The sequence below is a fragment of the Sinocyclocheilus rhinocerous genome, unplaced genomic scaffold (assembly GCF_001515625.1).
Source record: "Sinocyclocheilus rhinocerous isolate Xijiao unplaced genomic scaffold, SAMN03320098_v1.1 scaffold688, whole genome shotgun sequence".
Taxonomy (NCBI): domain Eukaryota; kingdom Metazoa; phylum Chordata; class Actinopteri; order Cypriniformes; family Cyprinidae; genus Sinocyclocheilus; species Sinocyclocheilus rhinocerous.
Genome location: NW_015651641.1, coordinates 2,506,397 through 2,529,107, shown reverse-complemented (window position 1 = coordinate 2,529,107; position 22,711 = coordinate 2,506,397). Strand labels below are relative to the sequence as shown.

The 22,711-nt window shown below is 37.1% G+C and overlaps 2 protein-coding genes and 1 pseudogene across 2 annotated transcripts in view; all 3 read left to right on the top strand.

The window, feature by feature from the left end:
- Positions 1–8,478, top strand: part of LOC107713285 (SWI/SNF-related matrix-associated actin-dependent regulator of chromatin subfamily A containing DEAD/H box 1B-like) — a 12,581-nt pseudogene extending 4,103 nt beyond the window's left edge.
- Positions 8,479–9,513: 1,035 nt separating this feature from the next.
- LOC107713381 (spindle and kinetochore-associated protein 1) lies at positions 9,514–14,543 on the top strand. The gene is made up of 7 exons (XM_016518875.1): positions 9,514–9,624; positions 10,293–10,382; positions 11,382–11,506; positions 11,778–11,881; positions 12,034–12,174; positions 13,362–13,531; positions 13,800–14,543. The coding sequence occupies exons 2-7, from the start codon at positions 10,295–10,297 to the stop codon at positions 13,946–13,948; spliced, it is 777 nt and encodes a 258-aa protein (XP_016374361.1). The 5' UTR covers positions 9,514–9,624; positions 10,293–10,294; the 3' UTR covers positions 13,949–14,543.
- Positions 14,544–16,493: 1,950 nt separating this feature from the next.
- The window catches only part of LOC107713284 (solute carrier family 2, facilitated glucose transporter member 11-like), an 8,278-nt gene continuing 2,060 nt past the window's right edge, over positions 16,494–22,711 (top strand). Inside the window, exons 1-9 of the mRNA XM_016518739.1 lie at positions 16,494–16,500; positions 16,670–16,797; positions 17,047–17,207; positions 18,752–18,876; positions 18,966–19,095; positions 19,227–19,375; positions 20,255–20,445; positions 20,703–20,813; positions 20,933–21,034. Of these exons, the coding sequence (XP_016374225.1) occupies positions 16,494–16,500; positions 16,670–16,797; positions 17,047–17,207; positions 18,752–18,876; positions 18,966–19,095; positions 19,227–19,375; positions 20,255–20,445; positions 20,703–20,813; positions 20,933–21,034 (1,104 nt within the window). The remainder of the gene's footprint in view (positions 16,501–16,669; positions 16,798–17,046; positions 17,208–18,751; positions 18,877–18,965; positions 19,096–19,226; positions 19,376–20,254; positions 20,446–20,702; positions 20,814–20,932; positions 21,035–22,711) is intronic.

Genomic DNA, 22,711 nt, shown 5'->3' with positions numbered 1-22,711 from the left:
TGTATGTTGTAATAAACTGTATATATTGCAATTTATTTATTTATTGAATTTTTTACATTTTTAAATGTATTGTTTACTGTTTTTATTAAATGTTAATTTATTCTTTTAATTTATTTTATTTTTTTATTTTACAGTTTGTTTCTGGCTTATTCATTTTCCTGACACCTGCTGGTGTTGGGCTAGATTAAATTAATTTCAATTTAATTAAATTAATTAAAGATGGCCTTTTTTCCCATCCAGAAAAAGATTCTTATGTAAAATTTTAAGTCTCAGCTGGGCTAATGTTTTCAATAGCGGAAATTTAACTGCTAGTTGCCAGGCAACCATCCATCCCATAACTGATTTTAATTCAAATTTAGATAAAACCATGAGAACAAAGATGCAGTGTAAGCATGTCATAATTGTCCTAATCCTTTCATTCTTTCTGTACGTTTAGTAGTTGAGTCTGAGGATGACGCCTCTCAAATTTCCACTGCTGCCAAACTCACCAGACAGGTCACAAACACTCGCCAACAAGCTCAGGTTATCGACCTTCCCAGCCCATCCCAACCAAAACCACACAGACCTCTTGACAGGACCAAAACATCTCAGAGGAGTGTAAAGCAGTCGGTAGTGACCAAAAACGTGTACGTGAGCTCAGAGGAGGAGTGCAGTGACTCTGATGCCTCTCTGGTGAATGTATTACTGGACTCTGACTCTGACCAATCAGATGAAACTCTATCCAAACTCAAATCTGAGATCCTCAGCTTCTTTCAGACTGCTTCTGTGGATGAGCTCACACTCATTGCAGGATGCTCTTTGAAGAAGGCTCAGAAAATCACCGAGCTGAGACCCTTTAAAACGTGGAAAGACCTGGTGAGAGAACTGCGCATTTTGCTTTCTGTTGATAACTGCCAGAACATTCAGGTCATGATCAAAGAGCAAAACGTTTTCTCATAACTATTTGAAATTAATTACATATAATACCTAAAAACAGTTTTTATCGATTTATGTATTTATTTATTTATAGGTTATTTTTTATGTTTCCCAAACACTCCCAAAGACACCATCTACCGTTGTTCAAACTAACTTGATATTTCCGGCCCAAACTCACATTATTGGTTGAGCCAGTGCTGCTGTGTTTGTTTCATTAGGATGCTGAAAATAAGCTAATGTTTTGATAGCGCTCCACTTTTTGGTGAGAAACCAACCTACAAAAGGCTTAGTTTACACATTAACATGGGAAAGGAAATTTTAGCATGAAAAAAAAACCTTTAATGCAACATATAAAAGAAACTGTTGATGTCAATCTAATTGAGTTATTTCGGTAGGGTCTGCCGAGGATCGCAAGTATATGCGCTATGAGATTCTGAATCAAATAGTGGATTACAACATCATTGTCTCCACGTGAGTATAGAAGTTCAAGCTTTCAAATACGCCTATGGTTCTTACCCTGAACCCTCGAAGTTAGAGACGAGGTGTCATATCCTTCATAGACCACCTGCATGTAAATCTGAGAAGGTGCCTGGGGAAATATGTATCTTTTGAACTATGCCACACACAGATCCACAAGCCGTGAAGTTAGCATAGAAAAAAAGCACCCTTGTTAAAGACATAATAATGATGAAATACTCAGCGTTTGAATGAACGTGAAAAGGTCCAAGTAAAATGACCCTGTCCCATTCATTATTTATGGTAATGAAACATGGCCATGCCTCATGTCCTGCTCCTTAATACCTCAGCTCATTAAGATGGTCTCTTGTGCACAGTTACAACCTTGCTATTGGAAATAACAGTGACCGCAGCCTGTTCTGCAAGATCAAGCTGGAGTATGCTGTGTTTGATGAAGGCCACTTGCTGAAGAACATGAACTCGCTGCGCTACCGACACCTCATGGCCATCAACGTAAGCTCACCATAAGCTGCATGTATAGCTGTCATCCATAGCAACGTGTCAGTGGTCATTAAGAATAAATGCCTTGAGCTCTTTTACAGCCACCTGGTCTGTTTTTGTAAAAGCAGGAGTGTGTGCTGCCCTGATGGGGTTAGCTGCTGAGGTTTAACTGCTTTTGCCCCCTCAGGAACTCAGGTTTCTCCTCTATTTGTGTCCCCCCGGGCTAAATATCGTCTGCTGCTCACTGGAACCCCGCTGCAAAACAACCTACTGGAGCTCATGTCTCTGCTCAACTTCATCATGCCCAATATGTTCTCCAGCAGCACTTCACAGATCTCCAAGATGTTCTCCATGGTAGAACCTACACACGCTTAAATGTCCATCTCTAATAGGGTTGACATTATTAGCAGATAATTATTGATAATTAAGCATTTGTATCTGTAACTTAACTGTGGATGATATTAAAGTTCACTAAAACTAGTAACTTTAAATTTTGCATGTGAATTTTTGTGATTTACTAAATATTACACTAACATTTTATGGTAAAATGGGCATGCAAAATGTAATATACAATATCTTGGCAATTTATATTAAATATCGACCTATACAGATATATTTAAAATCATTAAAATATTGGCTGATAAACAATATTGCACCGATATTGTGTATCTTGTGCATCATTGCTCATAGTAAACAGCATAAAGCTGGTAGCACACTGTGCTATTTTTGCCACAGTTTTGACATACAGGATTTTGTGGAAGCTTAAAATTTACTTTGTCATTGGGGCATTGCATTAATTTTATCATAGTTTTTTTTTTTCTTTCTTTCTTTCTAAAACATTATCTTAAGGGCTTCATTGAGTTGCTTGGTATCACTTCAATCAATTAACCACCTAGTAAATTTCTATAAAGCACCCAGAACACCTTAGCAACACCCTAGCAACCACCTAGCCATGCCCTGGAAAGCACATAAGCAACCACCTGGTGATACACACACAACACACCTTAGCAACACCCTAGCAACCACCTAGCCATGCCCTGGAAAGCACCCAGAACACATAAGCAACCACCTGGTAATACACACACAAAACACCTTAGCAACACCCTAGCAACCACCTAGCCATGCCCTGGAAAGCACCCAGAACACATAAGCAACCACCTAGTAATACACACACAAAACACCTTAGCAACACCCTAGCAAACATCTGGCCAGTTTTAGGTCTTGTTCAGACTGTCAATCCAAATCAGATTATTTGTGTATCCGTTTGGAATCTGATTTATATGATTGACTGTCCACACTGTGTATCGCAACTGTCCAGATCCGATTTTTGTGTCCCGTGGCGCTCTTTCAATTTACTGGAATATCTGCATTGGTTTCTATGGAAACCAAGTTACATTGGTACATCTACGCTAAAAACAACAAAAACAGCAATACCGTTTGCAACACAAATGCTGTTTTACAACATGGTAAAATGTTGCCGTCGTGCTGGATTATATTACGTTTTATGAGGAAGCGGCAGAGACATAGGAAGTTGGAATGTGCGCCTTTATTTCGTGCTGCCGTCTCCGCCGCCGGTCTCAAAACTAAAAGAGGTGTGTAGACTAGTAGTATAGTATCATTTTCCACTTGACTTGCACTTTAAAACAACACAACCTTGTTTCTGCAAGGGCGTTCAGCATGTTTTCTACAAACAACGTCTGACTTATTTATGTTTAACGTGGCGCGAGGACATGAAAAAACGACACGAAATCCGACCTGAGCGGTCAGACTGAAACAGATTTCCAGAAATGCGATGAATGTAGCTTGAAACGGATTTCAGATCACATATGCTAAATATTATTGGATTTAATCGGATATGCACAAAAATTGGATTTAAACTTACAGTCTGAACAAGACATAATATCCTAGAAAGCACCCAGAACACCTTAGCAACACCTTATTAACCACCTGGCCAGCCTAATGCCTAAAGACTAGCCTAATGTCCCAGAAAGCACCTAGAACACCTTTACAACACCCTAACAACCACCTAGCCATGCCCTAGAAAGCACCCAGAGTACCTTAGCAACACCCTAGCAACTATCTAGCCAGCCTAATACCCTAGGAAGCACCCAGAACACCTTTACAACACCTTAACAACCACCTAGCCATGCCCTAGAAAGCACCCAGAGTATACCTTAGCAACACCCTAGCAACCATCTGGCCAGCCTAATACCCTAAAAAACACCCAGAACTCATTAGCAACACCCTAGGAACCACCTGGCCAGCCTAATGCCTAAATTTGAATCAGAATGCCTTTATTATCATTGCACGGCATAAAGGCCAACCTAATGCCATAGCCACCACCCAAAACACCCTAGCATCAAGGCATGCAGCACTCCCATTTTCTTTAGCAAATGTAAAATCTAGTTCAGATACTTCTTATATTTCTTTGGTCGGTTTCCACCAGAAATCTTCAGAGGAGCAGAGCAGCTTCGAGAGGGACAGGATCACCCACGCCATGCTCATCATGAAACCCTTCATCCTCAGACGTGTGAAGAGCGAGGTGCATCTGCATGCAGAGTCCATAAGCATTATGCATAATGCATGTGCTCTCAGAATGCATGCCAATGTGAAAATCTGTTGGACAACATCTCAAATGCATTAGTCAGTCTCACGAGCAGATGAGGCACTTTGCGTGTCGTGCTGACCCTCTGTGGCTCTAGGGCACTCCAGCGATTCACTGACAGATGATGATGTGCCCAGCAGGTCCTGAAGCAGCTGCCTGCCAAAGAGAAGCAGGTTGAATTTTGTGCCATGTCCGAGAAGCAGCAGGAACTCTACAGCGCTCTTTTCCACAAACTGAAGTGCTCCAGTAATGGGGAAAGTATGTATTTGAAGGAGATGTTGTTATATAAAGTACTGGCTTCAGTATATGTGAATCATAGTTTATGAAGCATGTCTTTCTGCAGAACGCGAGCTAACCAATGTGATGATGCAGTTGAGGAAGATGTCCAACCATCCGCTCCTTCACCGGCAGTATTATACCACAGAAAAACTCAAAGCTATGAGCAAACTAATGCTTAAGGTTTGATATATTTTTGTATGAAGTGATACATTGTGATTAACGCCGCAGGAACTTTAGACCTTAGCAGGCCCAGATCGAATCATTGGGCTTTTTTTTTTACATTTTCTGCTCTGATTTTAAGTAGGCCAACTGAGCTCAGATTGCCAGACTTTTGACTATCAGCATTAAGTCTGATACCGTTTTTGGCTTATTCTGTCCAAGAACTGCCATTTATACATGAAGAGACCGTCTGACCGGCGTGAAAATTGACCACGGTTTCTTTTAGTTGTTTAGGGGAAGGTTTATCTAAAATAGATTATACCACAAAAATAGGCTGCTGTGGAAAATACTCATTTAATAAATTTCAGAACAGTGTTGGTCTGAAAGTAACAGCTGTATAAAAAATACGTAATGATAATAATATTTAGTTTGTTTATTTTTATTTATTAATCTTTATGGACATTATACAACAATAAACAAATTGTTGAACATCAATATTAAATGATGTTTTATGAATATGTTATTATTATCATCATTATTTTATTTATAAATAATAATAATAATAATAAAATTATAGGCTGCTGTTGAAAATACTTATGTAATCAATTTTAGAGCAGTGTTGGTCCACAAACAGCTGTACAGAATTTTTTTTAATGAATATTATGCAATGACAAAAAATATTGAACAATAAAAATATATCTTATATTTTATTGTTGTTGTTTTTATTTTTGAATTGATAATATTTATTATTATTATTATTATTCTTGGTCACATTGGTCTATGAACAGCTGTATGGAAAATAATAATAATAATTTTTATAATTACAATATTATTATTATTAATTAATCTTTATGACTATTATACATCAATAAAAACAATTGTTGAACAACTGTAAAAAAAATGTTTTTAGAATTTTTATAAAGATTTATTATTATTATTATTATTATTATTATTAGGCTGCTGTGGAAAATACTCATGTAATAAATTTCAGAGCAGTGTTGGTCCACAAACAGCTGTACAAAATAATAATAATAATAATAGTTTCTTAAATAAAACAACAATAAAATATTTATGAAGATATTATATTTTTATTGTTGTAGTATAATAATGATTTACTTATCGTGTAAAAAATATGAAATAAAACAATAATAAAAAATCGGTTTTGCATTTCTGTCATACACTTAAACATAAACAATCTGTATTAGTATCAGGTTATAGGTGATTTCTAAAAAATCTTGGCTTAGTGTTTCATAAAGAACAGCAGCAGGGAATGAGCACAATTAGGACAGATATTTATTGCGATTGCAGTTTGTAAGTTGCCATCACTTGTTTTGTTATGTGTGTATCTTATCTGAAGAGTCTGTGCGTGTTACCGTTAATTCCAGGAGCCGAGTCACCGTGACGCAGATCTCGCTCTCATCAAAGAGGACATGGAGGTGCTCTCAGACTTTGAGTTACACCGCCTCTGTTAGCAGTATTCTGCACTGCAGGAATACCAGCTTCACACAGACTCGGGGAAGCTGGGCCTCCTCGCACAGCGGCTGAACTCTGATGGAGAAATAAATTACATTTTCAACAACCCCTTAGAGTATAATGAAAGTTATTTAACAGTACAGAGAAATACACTATGTTCCAAATTACACCATACTGTCACCTATAGACGTAGTATATACTTGGTTACAGCACACAGTAGACGAAAGTTATTCCAAATCGTATTACCTTCTTTCTTCTTTGGAACACAAAAGCAGACATTTCACAGAATGTTCACGCTGCTCTTTTCCATACCATGAATTTGAGCATGTCGTCCTCTCATTTCCACGACATGATCACGGATCGTGTCTCCTTCACTGACACAGTGTTCTCCATCTTTTCTCCAGTGTTCTCCGTGTCTTTGAAGACTTTGTCTGTCTTAGTTTCACGGAAACAGACTATTGGCTTCATGTTCTGGCCAAGAACCACCAGTTTAGACAGGAAGAGATCATCTGTTTCGTCCTGTAAAGATGATTGTTCTTGTTTTGTGTTCTGTGCTGTCATTGTTTTGGTAGCATGGACGAGTTTTTGTTTTGGGTTTTGTTTGCTAGTAGCTGTTTTGTTTGACAATTTGTCCTTTGGACAACCTAATGTAATTATATGTTTAAAAAAATCAATTTACAAATCTATAAATGCACATTATCAAAAATTACTTCTTTGTTAATTATTATAAGATTTTTATTTGTATTTTTTATTGATTTTTTTTGTGTGTTTCTGACAAAAGCCCCTTATGCTCATTGAGGCTGAATTTATTTGATAAAAAATGCAGTAAAAATCAGTATTATTGTGAAATATTCCTACAATTGAAAATATATTTCTATTGTTAATAATAATAGTAATAATAACATCTGATAATATATATTAAAATGTAATTTATTCCTGTCATGTAAAGCTGAATTTTCACTAATTTTACTCCAGTCTTCAGTGTCACATGATCCTTCAGAAATCATTCTAATATGCTGATTTGCTGCTCAAGAAACATTTATTGTTATCAATGTTATAAACAGTTGTGCTGCTTCATATTTTTGTAGAAACCATGATACATTTTTTTCCCCCCAGGATTTTTTGATGAATAGAAAGTTCAGCATTTATTTGAAATAGAAATGTTTTGTAACAGTTATACATCTTTACTGTCACTTTTAATCAATTTAGTGCACCTGTGCTTGCTTAAGTATTAACTTAATTCTTTCAAAATAAAAATAAAAAACATAACAATATAGTGTACATGTGCTCTTTAAAAGATAATCTTCTGCTATCCATTTAGTCCAAGTTAGTAGATGATGATCTAATTCTCAAAATAGATGTAAACAATTAAATACCTAATAATAATAATTAACTATTAACTATAACTTGTGATAATGAAGTAAAGGGGAATTACCAAAATGTAAATTAACTAGCCATACTTCATTCTGTTTCATTCATGTAGGTCACCATCCTGTTCTCCCACCATTGTTTTCTTGGCCGGAGCACTTAACCTCATGATCCACAGGGACTTCTGCTACTGTTAGCGTACTGTAAATCACTTCAGATGGGAAAAAAAGTGACTTCTTAAAGCCGATTAAGTAAATGGACAGTAAGTGTAAATCTCATTGGGCTTTTACAGAATTGGACTGATTGACCAGTTCAACACAGACCAGGATATATTTGTGTTCCTGCTGTCCACCAGAGCCGGAGGACTGAGCATTAACCTGACTTCAGCCAATGTGGTAGTCCTTCACGATATTGACTGCAACCCTTACAATGACAAACAGGTGGAGGGACGCTGCCACGGGGTGGGACAAACCAGGTAAGAGACACTGGACATGTGTGTCTCACAGTAGGCTTTCCTTTTGTTTCGCTAGAGTCTGTCCTAATGCTTTTATATCTGAATGCATTTGTCCCATTTAAGGACGGTGAAGGTGATCAAGCTGATAAGTAAGGACTCCATAGAAGATGCCATGCTTCGCATTGGAGAAAGAAAACTCAAACTAGAGCAGGACATGACCGCAACTCAGGAGGGTGAGTCGCTGCTCAAAGTTTCTCTAGGACTCTGAAAGCTGGCTCAGGCACAAAGCGTACTGTGATATGACACTTGACTGAATCTGTAAGAAGAAAAAAAAGTACTGTAGCATGCTTAAGTTTGATTTGTCTATGCTGCTCGCAAAAACGTGAGGTTCAAAGGAGCGGATATGTTTACATTTCTACTGTTCTTGGCAAAAATACTGTGATACTGTGGTGTTTGTTTGATTAACAAAGTGAACGTTGAAGGAATTTTTGATTATTTGCTCATTTCCAGAGTTGGTCTTGATTTTGTGGTTTTGATCTGGATCTGTCTCAGCTTAGAATCTCAGATAAGTCAACAGTCAATTTCCAGCAACTCTACAATGTGACCTAGTGCTTGAAATAAATGCTCCAATAAATTCAGCATTTTCTCTATTTCAGTTTATTAAAACAGACAGCATGGTTCTTGGGCTGACAGTCGCATCCAAACACGAAATCTTGAAAAAGTTATTCATAGTTATTCACCTATACTCTTAAAAATAAAGGTTCCTTTTTCGCATTTATGGCTCCATAAAGAACATTCATGGAATCTTTATAGTGGAAAAAGTATTTTCAGACTATTAAAACGTTCTTCACACAGAGAAAAAAATATTATTTTAAGAACTGTTCACTGGCATTGCCATCACTTCTATGGCATTGCTGTGAAACCCACTCTTGATTTTTAAGATATTTTATATGATAATGTTTTTATGGGTCCCATTATGGGTCAAAAACTCGAAGCAAATTATTTAAAAATGTATGTGACCTAGTTGACCTCATGGTTATGACTCAGAAAAGCACAATTACTTTAAAAAGTTAATAAATAAACACACTGTAAAACATACCAGCGCATGTGTGACGTTGTTGTAGGCTATATTAGGCGAAATATGGTCAAACTTAGAAAAAGATGTCATAAATGCATATTAAATCAAGATAGAGCCAGCGTTATAAACAATACAAATTAAATGATTAAAATAATATTTAGAATTGTCTAATCAGAAAGTAAGTTATGGTAACCGTTTAAGAGGCACGAAAGTGCGTGGACGAATCACAAGGTGCGTTTGCGCTGCGAGTGTTTGAACATTGGCGCGATCTGACTTCACATCCCTCTCTGAGACTGAAATACTCTAATCAATCCCATACATAAATCCATAAAACAGGTCAGTATCATTAATTGCATTTGTATGTTCTTTCTTAATTTATAATGTTGCCGATTTATTCACAACAGTGTCGTTAGTTTGAGACCAATACAAAAAGTATTTTAAAACGGGATTATCAGCAGTGGTTCTCCAGTAATGAAGAGTGTGTGGACCGTGTTTTATGTCTGTAACAGATCATTTAGACAGTAGGAGAACTGCCGAACGGTGTTTTCTGTGTGTAACGTTAGTGTCAGCCTCTAGATTTGTTGTTGTCGACGCGATATGTGTCACGCCACATATATGGGCTCATAGAGACTAACAAAAAGAAAACCGCAAGAAGAAGATCTGAGAAAGCCTCCGCTGAAAGCTTTAAAATATGTGGACATCTCGACATATAGCTTATATACAGTGAATATGATTTGAGTTGCGTCAGATTCGCCTTATGTAAGCTACTTGCGTTCTGCAGGTTGCTAGGGCGATGCTAAGCTGTTGCTAAGGTGTGTGCGCTAATGTGCTGTGAGTGGTTGCGGAATCAATTCCCAAGGTGTTCTAGGTGGTTGCTAGGGCGTTACTAAGGATATTTAGCCTGTTCCTAGGGTGTTGCTAGGTAGAGGCGCTAAGTAGGGCCTGTGTTTGTCTTTGAATATGTGCTCTTGTTGACCCCTAATCTTTTTATCTCCTTTTTAAAGAAATGAATCACTGTGAGCTTGAAGACGTGACGCAACATATTAACAACAAAATTTCTATGATTAAAAGACTCCTGGAGCTTCGAGCTGTTGGTATGCTGCATTTACTACACTGGTTACTAGTGATATACCCAAAATAATTCGCTAGGAAATAAAAGTATAGCTCATTAAATTTGCAGTATGCCTGTTCATACCAAGAACGATAACTATAACAATAATGATATAGATATAGTTTATAAAATTGTTATAAATTTAACAGAATAGCAGAGTCCACACAACAGCTATAATGATAACGGCACAGAGGAACGATACTGTTGAAATCGCTTTCAAAAAGTGTTTTTTTTTTCTAGCTGATGAATGATAAATAAATTACATTGACAACCGGAATCCATCCTGACTTTTTCTGACTTTGGCAAAGGACAAAACAGAAGCGCATGCTTATAATATAAACAAAACGCTACTGTGCATTAGTGTGGATGCTAATATATTTATATCGTTATTGTTCTTGGTGTGAACAGGCCTTAACTGAACTCACTATGGTGATAAATTAAACCAGTCACAGTAATGTTTTTCGGCAATGAGCCGTCTCTTGATATATAAACAAATTTTTAAATTTTTAGCTTAATTTTTGGTTGAGGTGACATGCATCCCAATAGCTGACGTTTACCAGTCAAAGCACAGCATAGGAGAAGCTCTGATTAAACATCACTATTTTTTGACGCTCCAAAAAAAACTAATATTTTTGGTTGTCAAATTTTTGGTGCATCACTATCTGGTTCACAAATTGACTTGTACAGCCGTCTCTTGATATATAAACAAATTTTTAAATTTTTAGCGTAATTTTTGGTTGAGGTGACATGCATCCAAATAGCTGACGTTTACCAGTCAAAGCACAGCATAGGAGAAGCTCTGATTAAACATCACTATTTTTTGACGCTCCAAAAAAACAAATATTTTTGGTTGTCAAATTTTTGGTGCATCACTATCTGGTTCACAAATTGACTTGTATTGTATAGTTTTAAATTGTGTTTCTTGGTGGTGGTATGATTTATTACGGTATGTCTCATGTGATTTTTTTTTTTTTCCCTTTAGCAAAAGATCCAGACAAACGGGGGACTCTTCTCAAAATCGAGCAAGAAGTCTCTGCTATCAACGAGCTTCTGGATCGCTTTGAGAGATATGTGGATGAGCAGAGAGGCTTGCTGAAGCATTTGAAGGTGTAATGTTTTCATTAATATTTATTTTATAGATAATAACTGTAATTGTAACATTAAGTAATGAGAGCTTTTCGAAAATGCTGAATCAATTGAACCAATTGCTTCACAAAATGATTCACTCTTTCGACGTTTGATATGCTCTGTGAGCCATTGGTTTTGAAGCTACATGAAGCAGTGTTTCAAAAGCACCCTTCACTTTATCAGATATTATCAGAAGCTACATGTTTACTTTGGTTCTTTTATATAAATCTTTTATTGATCTTGTCGACAGGATCTAGAAGGGTTTTTCCAGGAGGACGAACAGGATGCTTTTCACCTCAAGAACAACATCCCTCCGCACATGCCCAAAAGAGGCCAACAAGCATCTCTGCAAGGGTATTTCCTGTTTTTGGGTTTCTTTCCCAACTATACCACAGCGGGATGGTGCCTTATTCAGTTTGCCTCATCATTAAGAAGCACAAAAAGCATGAACCACCTCAACCGGTTTGACTGAAACTGATGAGTTTGGCTTTTTGTGTTGTCTTCAGAGGAGGACAGGTGGCAGTTCAGAGCAGGCAGGCAGATGCGCCACCCGCCCCTCAGGAACAGGGTCCGCCCAGGAAACCTCAGCGTAACCAGATCAAAGAGATGGAGTTCATTACCGTCCCAGAGTTTGACAGCATACCACCGTGAGTCCTTCCACATCTGTCTAAACAAAGTCTGTGAGCAAATATAGTAAAGAACAGTAAACAGTAGCTCTTTTCCAAAACCCAGTGAGCCGCCTACCTAGACAGCATTGTAGGCGCGATGCTGTTGCGAAAGGTAGGCTACCATCGGAGATACCGTCTTTTGGCAATCCCAGAATACACTGTGACATGATTATTGTTCAGTAACAAAAACATATGGAAAGACTATTTTTCTGTTTTACCTAATATTTATGTGCTATACATTTTTGATTATAGCATGCTGTTAGCTTCGTAATATTTTGTTTTTTACACCCAACTTTATAGAGTGCAACAGTGGCAAGTATTTTACTCATTCGTTTTTCCCATAGGGATTTTAAAAAGTCCTAAAGAGCTTAAGCCATGACAAGGTGCTTTACAAACTTTTATTTGAAGCAAAAAAAAAGTTTCAAGCAAAAAAAGATTACAAGACTGTGTACTTCACGGCTTTAGTGATGGAAATAACTACAATCCCATGAAGCATTGCAAATCACAGTCAAATTGGAAATGATAGTGAAATATAAAACTATTAATTTTAAAGTTGTTGATTATATCTATAGAACCAATATGTTGTTGTACTGTTTTCTGATTGGTGGAGATTTCTTTGCAGAATCATTGGTAATGTAGTTTTCACTGTTTAATGCGATTGTTTAAAAAGTATGTTGAAATAATGTGGGCTGATGTCTTTAACAAAAGCATAAACCATCGATTAACAACCTCGTAGCTCACAGTAGGTCTGTTTTTAACAATTTATTTAACAAGTTATTGTTAACAATCAATTCCCCTATGGAGAAATTGAATGGGATTTTTACTTACGGAACTCAGCTGTTGCACTTGATTAAAAGCAATGGTCGGGTACAAAGTGCTATTTGAGTGCTGAGTTGCTACAGTACCTATGTAGAATGTCTCAAACTGGTTACTTATGACTATTCATTTTGGTTAGGAATGTAGTTACCAATGTAGGCAGTCGAAAGCAAGAGAGCCCACTAGGTTTTGGAACAGGAATGCCATGATTAACCAATCAGAACCAAGCATCCCAGAGAACAGTTGTAATGAGGTTCTGTTTTAATTCAGCATCTTTCAGATGTTTGGTAAAATTCACATGCAGTTTATTCATTTTATCCATTTCTTGATCTTCTCTTGTGCTGTCACAGGTACATGAAAGGCCGTGTGACGTACGACCAGCTGAACGCAGCGGTGCAAAGCATAAACACAGCTGTGACGTCAAAATATAAGATCCTCCATCAGCCAGTCAAAACCCTGAACAATGTGTCCCGCACGCTCCACCAGCGCTTTAAAGACCAAGAAACAAAGGACACCAAGGGTATCATCGTTTTATCTGTCTGTCTCGTCCAGAGCTGCTGGTCAAAGGCTTATTTGACCTAATTTAGCACTGCAGTCCATCATGTATTAACAGTCTTGTCATATCGAGAATTGAGAGTCTACTGTTTGCTCCAGAAAACTATTAACGCCACCAGCGCATGAACTGATATAAGTGCTCCGATAACTAAGGTCATTTATCCTGGTCTGGTATTTAATAAGCTCTTATGGGCTGAAAGAGGTCATCCATCAACTCCTTTTGTTTCCTGCAGGTCAGTTTTTCATCGTGGAGCAAGATATCAGAGAGTTTGCCCAGCTGAAAGTGGACAAACGGTTTGTGGGCATGTTGAACATGTTACGCCACTGCCAGCGTCTGAGGGAAGTCCGAGGCGGCGGTCTCACACGCTTCATCCTGCTCTAAGACTCAGAGACGCCCACATCTACATCACATCGCTTTGAATGGAGTTTTGAAAGGGACTATGCACTAAAAGATACATGTTTGTTTGAGAGCTGTTTGCCGTGGAATGAACTTCAGTGTCCATTTGATTAAAAATAGAAATTGTCAAATCATCTTGATGTGCATCTACTCAGTCTGAGGCCTAAAACCTGGCAGAGAACTGGATTTATGGGTAAACATCAATTACACACAGTCAAACATCAAATGCTGAAACCTTTGTGTGCTTGAAAGATGTTGCTAATAAATTATATAATGATTTCAGAACTGACATTTGGTATAACTTTGTGTAATTTATTGTAGAATAAAAACTGAACAAACGTCTCTTCAATTAATGTCAACAACAGACTTAATTTGCTCATAAATCCAGAAGCGTTGTTCTAAAAATCCATTAGAAATTCCCAAGGGCATCCCATGGTGAATTAGCATTCCGGGTCGGCCTACAAATTGACATCGTGAATTAACAGTTGGGTCGCTTTATCTGTGATGATGAAATTATAAATTGAGTGCTGTATTGATGGAAAGTGGAAAATATTGGAGCTTAAATAAAATTGCAGTTTTTGTAACCTCATCTCAAATGTCAGTGTCATTTCAACAGTTTTGACATTTTAGTTTTATTAATTTTTGAGACAAAAGAAACCGCTTGAGTTCGAAGTACCCGAGAGACGTGTGAAGATGAATCCGACTCGTCAACTTTACCCTGCATTTGTCACCCAAAACTCAACCAAGCATGAAAAGTTACATATCAACTAAGTTAGGCATTTCTGTTCTTGCTTTGTCATCTTCATTTGTTAGAAAGACATAAAGACTCCATGCAGAGGACGCTGCATTTGCACATACAATGACGAGGGCTTTAAGAGAACTGGTAGGCCAACTGTTACATTACATCATTGTTGGATTGTCCAGTTTTCACAAACATTTTTCCGTTTTTGCAGGCGAGAAGCCCTGTGCTTGTTGCAGCCATTTTTATATCAGGAATAGGAGGAACCTTTCAATACGGCTTCCATATCTCTGTCCTTAACTCACCATCACTTGTAAGTACCTGCGTTGTTCGATTATAAAGTGTCTTAGACTGATTTACTGTCTCTTTTGAGCTGCAAATCGAGGGGTTGGAGGTAGTCAGTATTAATCAAATGCATTTCTGCCACTGTCATAAGATGAGACATCCCCAAAGAATCAATACATATCAGAGCTTATGAGTTGGTGCTAACCTGTGAAGCGCTGTGGTTCAATAAAAGGAAATCAATGACATAATCAACTGAGACTTGTGCTTACATTGCAAGTTTATTAAAGAGCTGGTGAACAGCACCTGCCAGCAGCGTTATGGCCGCTCTCTTGAGCCCTGGGAGCTGTCCCTCATCTGGTCCTTCATTGTGTCCATGTACTGCATGGGAGGACTGGCTGGAACCCTGTATGCTGGACATCTGGCAGGAGCGTATGGAAGGTACTGGAAGTGCCTTTTAAACATGTCAAAGTAACATTATAAATGTCTTTACTGTCATGTTTGATCAATTTAATGTATCTTTATAAAGTATTAATTTCTTTAAAAAAAAAAATGGTAGCGTAACTAGGTTGATTTTCAGGTGCTTACATGGATCCTTCCATATTTCTGCATTTTCAGAAGCATCTGTGGTATTGAGCATTCTTAGAGTGTGAATCAATAACCAAATGGCAGCAATTCAACGAGTAACATGGGCTTTTAATTCCAGAATTGACCTGAAATGATGCTAAGGGCAACAAACAGCCACTGATATTTCTTCAAACCAGTCTAACCTACATTAATGCTCTCCAGGTTCTGTTCTGTTCCTGTAACCCAACTGACGCAGCAAAAATGAAAAATGTTAATGTTCTTGCTAGGTGTAATATTTCTTACATGGATAGTTCACCCAAAAATGCAAATTATGTCATCATTTACTCACCCTCATCTTGTACAAACCTGTATACATTTATTTTTCTTCATAAAAAAAAGATGTTTAGCAGAATGTTGCTACTGTATTCCAAGCAGTTAAATTAAATGGTGACCAGGAGCTGCCAAGCTAAAAAAAATGACAAAATGCACCATAAAAGTAGTCCACATATATGACTTGTGCACTATATTTCATGTATGGCTTTAAAATACAGCCCCTGGTTACCATTCACTTTTATTGAATGGTAAATAGCAGCATGAACATCCTGCCAAACATCTCTTTTTCATATGGGTTTGGAATGCCATGAGGGAGAGTAAATTATGACATTTTCTTTTTTTGGTAAACTTGAAATTTGTGGTTTCAAGTACAAGTATAAATTGAGTGCTGTATTGATGGAAAGTGGAAAATATTGGAGCTTAAATAAAATTGCAGTTTTTGTAACCTCATCTCAAATGTCAGTGTCATTTCAACAGTTTTGACATTTTAGTTTTATTAATTTTTGAGACAAAAGAAACAGCTTGAGTTCGAAGTACCCGAGAGACGTGTGAAGATGAATCCGACTCGTCAACTTTACCCTGCATTTGTCACCCAAAACTCAACCAAGCATGAAAAGTTACATATCAACTAAGTTAGGCATTTCTGTTCTTGCTTTGTCATCTTCATTTGTTAGAAAGACATAAAGACTCCATGCAGAGGACGCTGCATTTGCACATACAATGACGAGGGCTTTAAGAGAACTGGTAGGCCAACTGTTACATTACATCATTGTTGGATTGTCCAGTTTTCACAAACATTTTTCCGTTTTTGCAGGCGAGAAGCCCTGTGCTTGTTGCAGCCATTTTTATATCAGGAATAGGAGGAACCTTTCAATACGGCTTCCATATCTCTGTCCTTAACTCACCATCACTTGTAAGTACCTGCGTTGTTCGATTATAAAGTGTCTTAGACTGATTTACTGTCTCTTTTGAGCTGCAAATCGAGGGGTTGGAGGTAGTCAGTATTAATCAAATGCATTTCTGCCACTGTCATAAGATGAGACATCCCCAAAGAATCAATACATATCAGAGCTTATGAGTTGGTGCTAACCTGTGAAGCGCTGTGGTTCAATAAAAGGAAATCAATGACATAATCAACTGAGACTTGTGCTTACATTGCAAGTTTATTAAAGAGCTGGTGAACAGCACCTGCCAGCAGCGTTATGGCCGCTCTCTTGAGCCCTGGGAGCTGTCCCTCATCTGGTCCTTCATTGTGTCCATGTACTGCATGGGAGGACTGGCTGGAACCCTGTATGCTGGACATCTGGCAGGAGCGTATGGAAGGTACTGGAAGTGCCTTTTAAACATGTCAAAGTAACATTATAAATGTCTTTACTGTCATGTTTGATCAATTTAATGTATCTTTATAAAGTATTAATTTCTTTTAAAAAAAAATGGTAGCGTAACTAGGTTGATTTTCAGGTGCTTACATGGATCCTTCCATATTTCTGCATTTTCAGAAGCATCTGTGGTATTGAGCATTCTTAGAGTGTGAATCAATAACCAAATGGCAGCAATTCAACGAGTAACATGGGCTTTTAATTCCAGAATTGACCTGAAATGATGCTAAGGGCAACAAACAGCCACTGATATTTCTTCAAACCAGTCTAACCTACATTAATGCTCTCCAGGTTCTGTTCTGTTCCTGTAACCCAACTGACGCAGCAAAAATGAAAAATGTTAATGTTCTTGCTAGGTGTAATATTTCTTACATGGATAGTTCACCCAAAAATGCAAATTATGTCATCATTTACTCACCCTCATCTTGTACAAACCTGTATACATTTATTTTTCTTCATAAAAAAAAGATGTTTAGCAGAATGTTGCTACTGTATTCCAAGCAGTTAAATTAAATGGTGACCAGGAGCTGCCAAGCTCAAAAAAATGACAAAATGCACCATAAAAGTAGTCCACATATATGACTTGTGCACTATATTTCATGTATGGCTTTAAAATACAGCCCCTGGTTACCATTCACTTTTATTGAATGGTAAATAGCAGCATGAACATCCTGCCAAACATCTGTTTTTCATATGGGTTTGGAATGCCATGAGGGAGAGTAAATGATGACAACATTTTATTTTTTTGGTAAACTTGAAATTTGTGGTTTTTAAATTAATGTACAAGGAGGAAGCATCTGTGGTATTGAGCATTCTTAGAGTGTGAATCAATAACCAAATGGCAGCAATTCAACGAGTAACATGGGCTTTTAATTCCAGAATTGACCTGAAATGATGCTAAGGGCAACAAACAGCCACTGATATTTCTTCAAACCAGTCTAACCTACATTAATGCTCTCCAGGTTCTGTTCTGTTCCTGTAACCCAACTGACGCAGCAAAAATGAAAAATGTTAATGTTCTTGCTAGGTGTAATATTTCTTACATGGATAGTTCACCCAAAAATGCAAATTATGTCATCATTTACTCACCCTCATCTTGTACAAACCTGTATACATTTATTTTTCTTCATAAAAAAAAGATGTTTAGCAGAATGTTGCTACTGTATTCCAAGCAGTTAAATTAAATGGTGACCAGGAGCTGCCAAGCTAAAAAAAATGACAAAATGCACCATAAAAGTAGTCCACATATATGACTTGTGCACTATATTTCATGTATGGCTTTAAAATACAGCCCCTGGTTACCATTCACTTTTATTGAATGGTAAATAGCAGCATGAACATCCTGCCAAACATCTCTTTTTCATATGGGTTTGGAATGCCATGAGGGAGAGTAAATTATGACATTTTCTTTTTTTGGTAAACTTGAAATTTGTGGTTTCAAGTACAAGGAGCAGCAAATAAGTACAGTGTGTTTTTAACCCTCCATAGGAAGACAACTCTGCTTTTGAACAATGTGGTGGCAATCTGTGGAGCTGTCCTGATGTTGTTGAGTAAAACCGCCCTCTCGTTTGAGATGATCATGGTGGCACGTGTCCTATACGGCATCAACGCTGGTGTGTTGGAAAATCTGTAAATGCATGCGAATGTCTTTTTAATTCTGTGCTGTTTTTCTATATTAACTACTTGAGTGCTATCCGTGCAGGTGTGAGTTTGACTGTCCACACCATGTATATATTGGAGTGCGCCCCCAAGAGGCTGCGTGGGATGGTTGGTGTGTCTGTGGCCACTTTTGTCTCAATGGGGAAGTTTTTTGGCCAGCTGCTCGGGATCAGGTGTGTCATTAACAGCAGGTTTATCTTCCTTGTTACATTCGCTGTCCATGTGTTAACCAAACATTTGAACTTTTAAAGATTTAAACTTTAAAGCTTGGGTTTTGAGTGTGATTTGTGTGTGTGTGTGTCAGTGAGGTGTTAGGCACTGAGGAGCACTGGGTCTGGCTGCTGGCCTTCAGCGGGGCGGCTGGTCTCCTGCAGCTACTGACTCTGCCCTTTCTCCCTGAGTCCCCACGGTACCTCCTGCTGGAGAAGGCAGACAAACACGGCTGTGAGACGGGTCAGAACCACAGACACCTCCTTTGACATTTACACATACATTTATATTTCTTACACAATTCATCTCAAATCATTTGTTCAAAATGTGGGGCCATGTCATGGGAAAACAGTACATTACTGTTAAAGATTTTTTTTGTTTTCAAATTAAATTTTTATGTTTGTGCTCTAATGTTTTTAGACATGTTTTAACTTTGTTTAGTCAAATATCATTTTCATATATATATACATATATATATATATAAAATATTTTTAAAGAAATTAATACTTTTATTCCTCAAGAATGCAATAAATTGATCAAAAGTGACAGTAAAGTTAAAAATTCTGTTATTAAATAATAAATGCTAAAAAAACTATTCATCAAAGAATTCTGACATGAAATGAAATCTATCACGGTTTCCACAAAAATATGAAACAACACCAGTGGCACTGTTTTCAACATTGATAATAAGAAATGGTTACTATATTAGAATTATTTCTGAAGGATCATGTGACACTGAAGACTGGAGTAATGATGCTGAAAATTCAGCTTTGACATCAAAGGAATAAACTACATTAAAAAAAATATTAAAATAGAAAACAATTATTTTAAATTGTAATAATATCTCACAATATTGCTGTTTTTACTGTATTTTTGATCAAATAAATAATGCTTGGTGAGCATAAGAGTCTTCTTTCAAAAACATTAAAAACTCCTACCAATAACTAAATAAAGTACACAAAAAAAACCTACCATCTAGTGTACATGAATGCAAACACTTCTAGCTACTCAAGTTAAAATAAAATAATAAAAGGAATTTGTAACACAACACATTCTCGCCATTGGCTAAAAATGTAAAAATGTATTTTGGCGAGTTATTTGATGATGTTCAATATGTCTCAGCTCTGCGCAGGCTGTGGGGAGCTAAAAAGGACCCTGGGCCAGAGATGGAGGAGATGTTGGCTGAACACGCCTCCCTAAAGGGAGTGAAGATCCACGGGCTCATGGACCTCTTCCTCGACCACAACGTCCGCTGGCAGCTCCTCACCGTCCTCGTCACATTCGTCACGCTGCAGCTCTGCGGCATCAATGCTGTGAGCCACAAAACGTCGCAGTGCCACCCACACCTGAAAACGATTGATCCGAGAATGCGTATTTCATCAAAACACACAACCATATGCCACAGTCTGTTCAGGAAATGGGCTTGATGGCTTCACATTGCAAGATAATTTATTTAATTCTTCTTTTTGATGAAAGCCACTGCCATTCTTTTCATCATTCAGTTTCAAAGATGAATAATGGAACTTAAAGATATTGTTGTTCACATGGCCTGTGAATCATGTCTTCGCAGGTCTATCTCTATTCGTTTGATGTGTTTCAAGCGGCCGGTATTGCCGAGGAGAACCTGCGCTATGCCGCCCTGGGAACAGGCCTGTGTGAAGTCTCCACCTCCATTGCCTGCGTGAGCCGCTCTTTCTCACCCAGATATTTAATCTAAGCTCAAAACATCATGTGGCCTGGTTTAAAGGTACCTACTGTTGGTGTTTGTGTGTTTGTTTACGGTGTGTTATTTTTATCCAGGTGCTGATCATTGAGAGCACAGGGAAGAGAGTGCTTCTCTTTAGGGGTTACCTGTGCATGGCTGCCTCACTGGCCCTGCTTACACTCACACTTTACCTTCAGGTTTGCTTGTTTTTTTATTCAAGTTTTATTAATTACATCATATTTTCAAATCATATACAGTAGGTTTTATGGTTAATTATTGAGTCAGAAGACAAGTTATAGTTTCCATGCATGGCAAATAATTCAGTTATTAACAAGAAGAGTGCTGATTGTGACGTGATTTAAATTGCAGCTACATTTAAAGGGATAGTTCACCCAAAAAATTACATTTAGTCAGCATTTAATCTTATTCCAAACCCATATGATTATCTATCAACACACAAAGAGATGTTTTGCAGAATATCAAACTTTAGTTTTCATATAATCACAGAGACTACAGCTTCAAAAAAGACAAAAACCATCATGAATGTTTAATAAAAGTAGTACTCTCGCACTATATTTAGGGCCCTACGAAATACGTTATTTTTCTCTCTCAAATTCCGTTTTATTTTTACCTAATTCTGTGTTTTCCATTTTAATTTTCAGCATTCCACTTTAATAGTTTAATTAAGTTTTAATAATCAAACGCATCTGTAATTAATTGATTTAATAAAAAACAACAACTTTATTATTATTTTATTTATGTATTTATTTTTATTTTATTTTTTAAATACTGTGTGTATTTAAATTTTTCTGGTAAATAAATGAAGGCATAAAACAATTGATCTTTTATGTTTTTAATCAAATGAAAATTAAACAAACCCATCCATTTTTTGGCAAACAAAGTACTGCACAACAGAAGTTTACGTTTAAAATTAAAACATGGAAGAAACATTGTGTGATTATTCCTTAAAAAATAATGTTTTAAAAATAATTTTATTAGTAGTAGTAGTACTGTTATTACATTAAGTAATATATTTCTGTCACAGTTTCTTCAAGTTAAACCAAACTTTTATTTTGACGGATTGCTGTGAAGACCTTTAAGTTTCTGTGTGTATATGATATGACGATCGTTTTTTTCTCAAATGAAACAGTAAAATAAAGTGACTCAGAGCAGCTCTAGAGATAATGTTCATGTTCATGTTCATGTGCACAGATGTGGAGCTTCAAAAATGTATCATAAATGTGAACCATGTGCTATATTTCATGTCCTCTGCAGTCATATAATTTTGTGTGAGAAACAGACTAAATTTAAGTCAATATTCACAGGATGTTCACCACAGCTCTTAAATCTCAAGTTGCTTATTTTACGGAACTATCAATCTTTAAAAACACACAAAAAAGCTTCATAAATATAGTTTTGTGTGAGAAACGGATGGAAATTTAAGACGTTATCCACAGAAAACCGTCGCCACAGCTCTCAAATCTCATTCATACTTCTACATATTCCACATATTTTGCGTTTCCACAAAGAATGTCATAAGAGTTTTGAACAATATGGTAAGAAATGAAATCACTTTAAGTGAGACAAACCAGCAAATAAGCATTAAAGGGGTCGTATGATGCGATTTCAAGTTTTCCTTTCTCTTTGGAGTGTTACAAGCTGTTCATGAATAGATAAGATCCCTAAAGTTGCAAAGACTAAGGTCTCAAACCCAAAGAGATATTCTTTATAAAAGTTAAGACTCGTCCACGCCCTCCTAAAACGCCTCGTTTAAACACTCCCCCACGTCTACGTCACGATGTGGGAAGATTTGCATAACGCCGCCCAAATGTTCACGCAAAGAAAGAAGGCGTAACTTTATTGTTGCTGCTGCC

Coding starts and splice junctions, on each gene's coding strand:
- LOC107713381 (XM_016518875.1), top strand. CDS start 10,295: ATGAATCACTGTGAGCTTGAAGACGTGACGCAACATATTAACAACAAA. Junction 10,383..11,381: donor CCTGGAGCTTCGAGCTGTTG/GTATGCTGCATT, acceptor TTTTCCCTTTAG/CAAAAGATCCAGACAAACGG. Junction 13,532..13,799: donor AGAAACAAAGGACACCAAGG/GTATCATCGTTT, acceptor TGTTTCCTGCAG/GTCAGTTTTTCATCGTGGAG.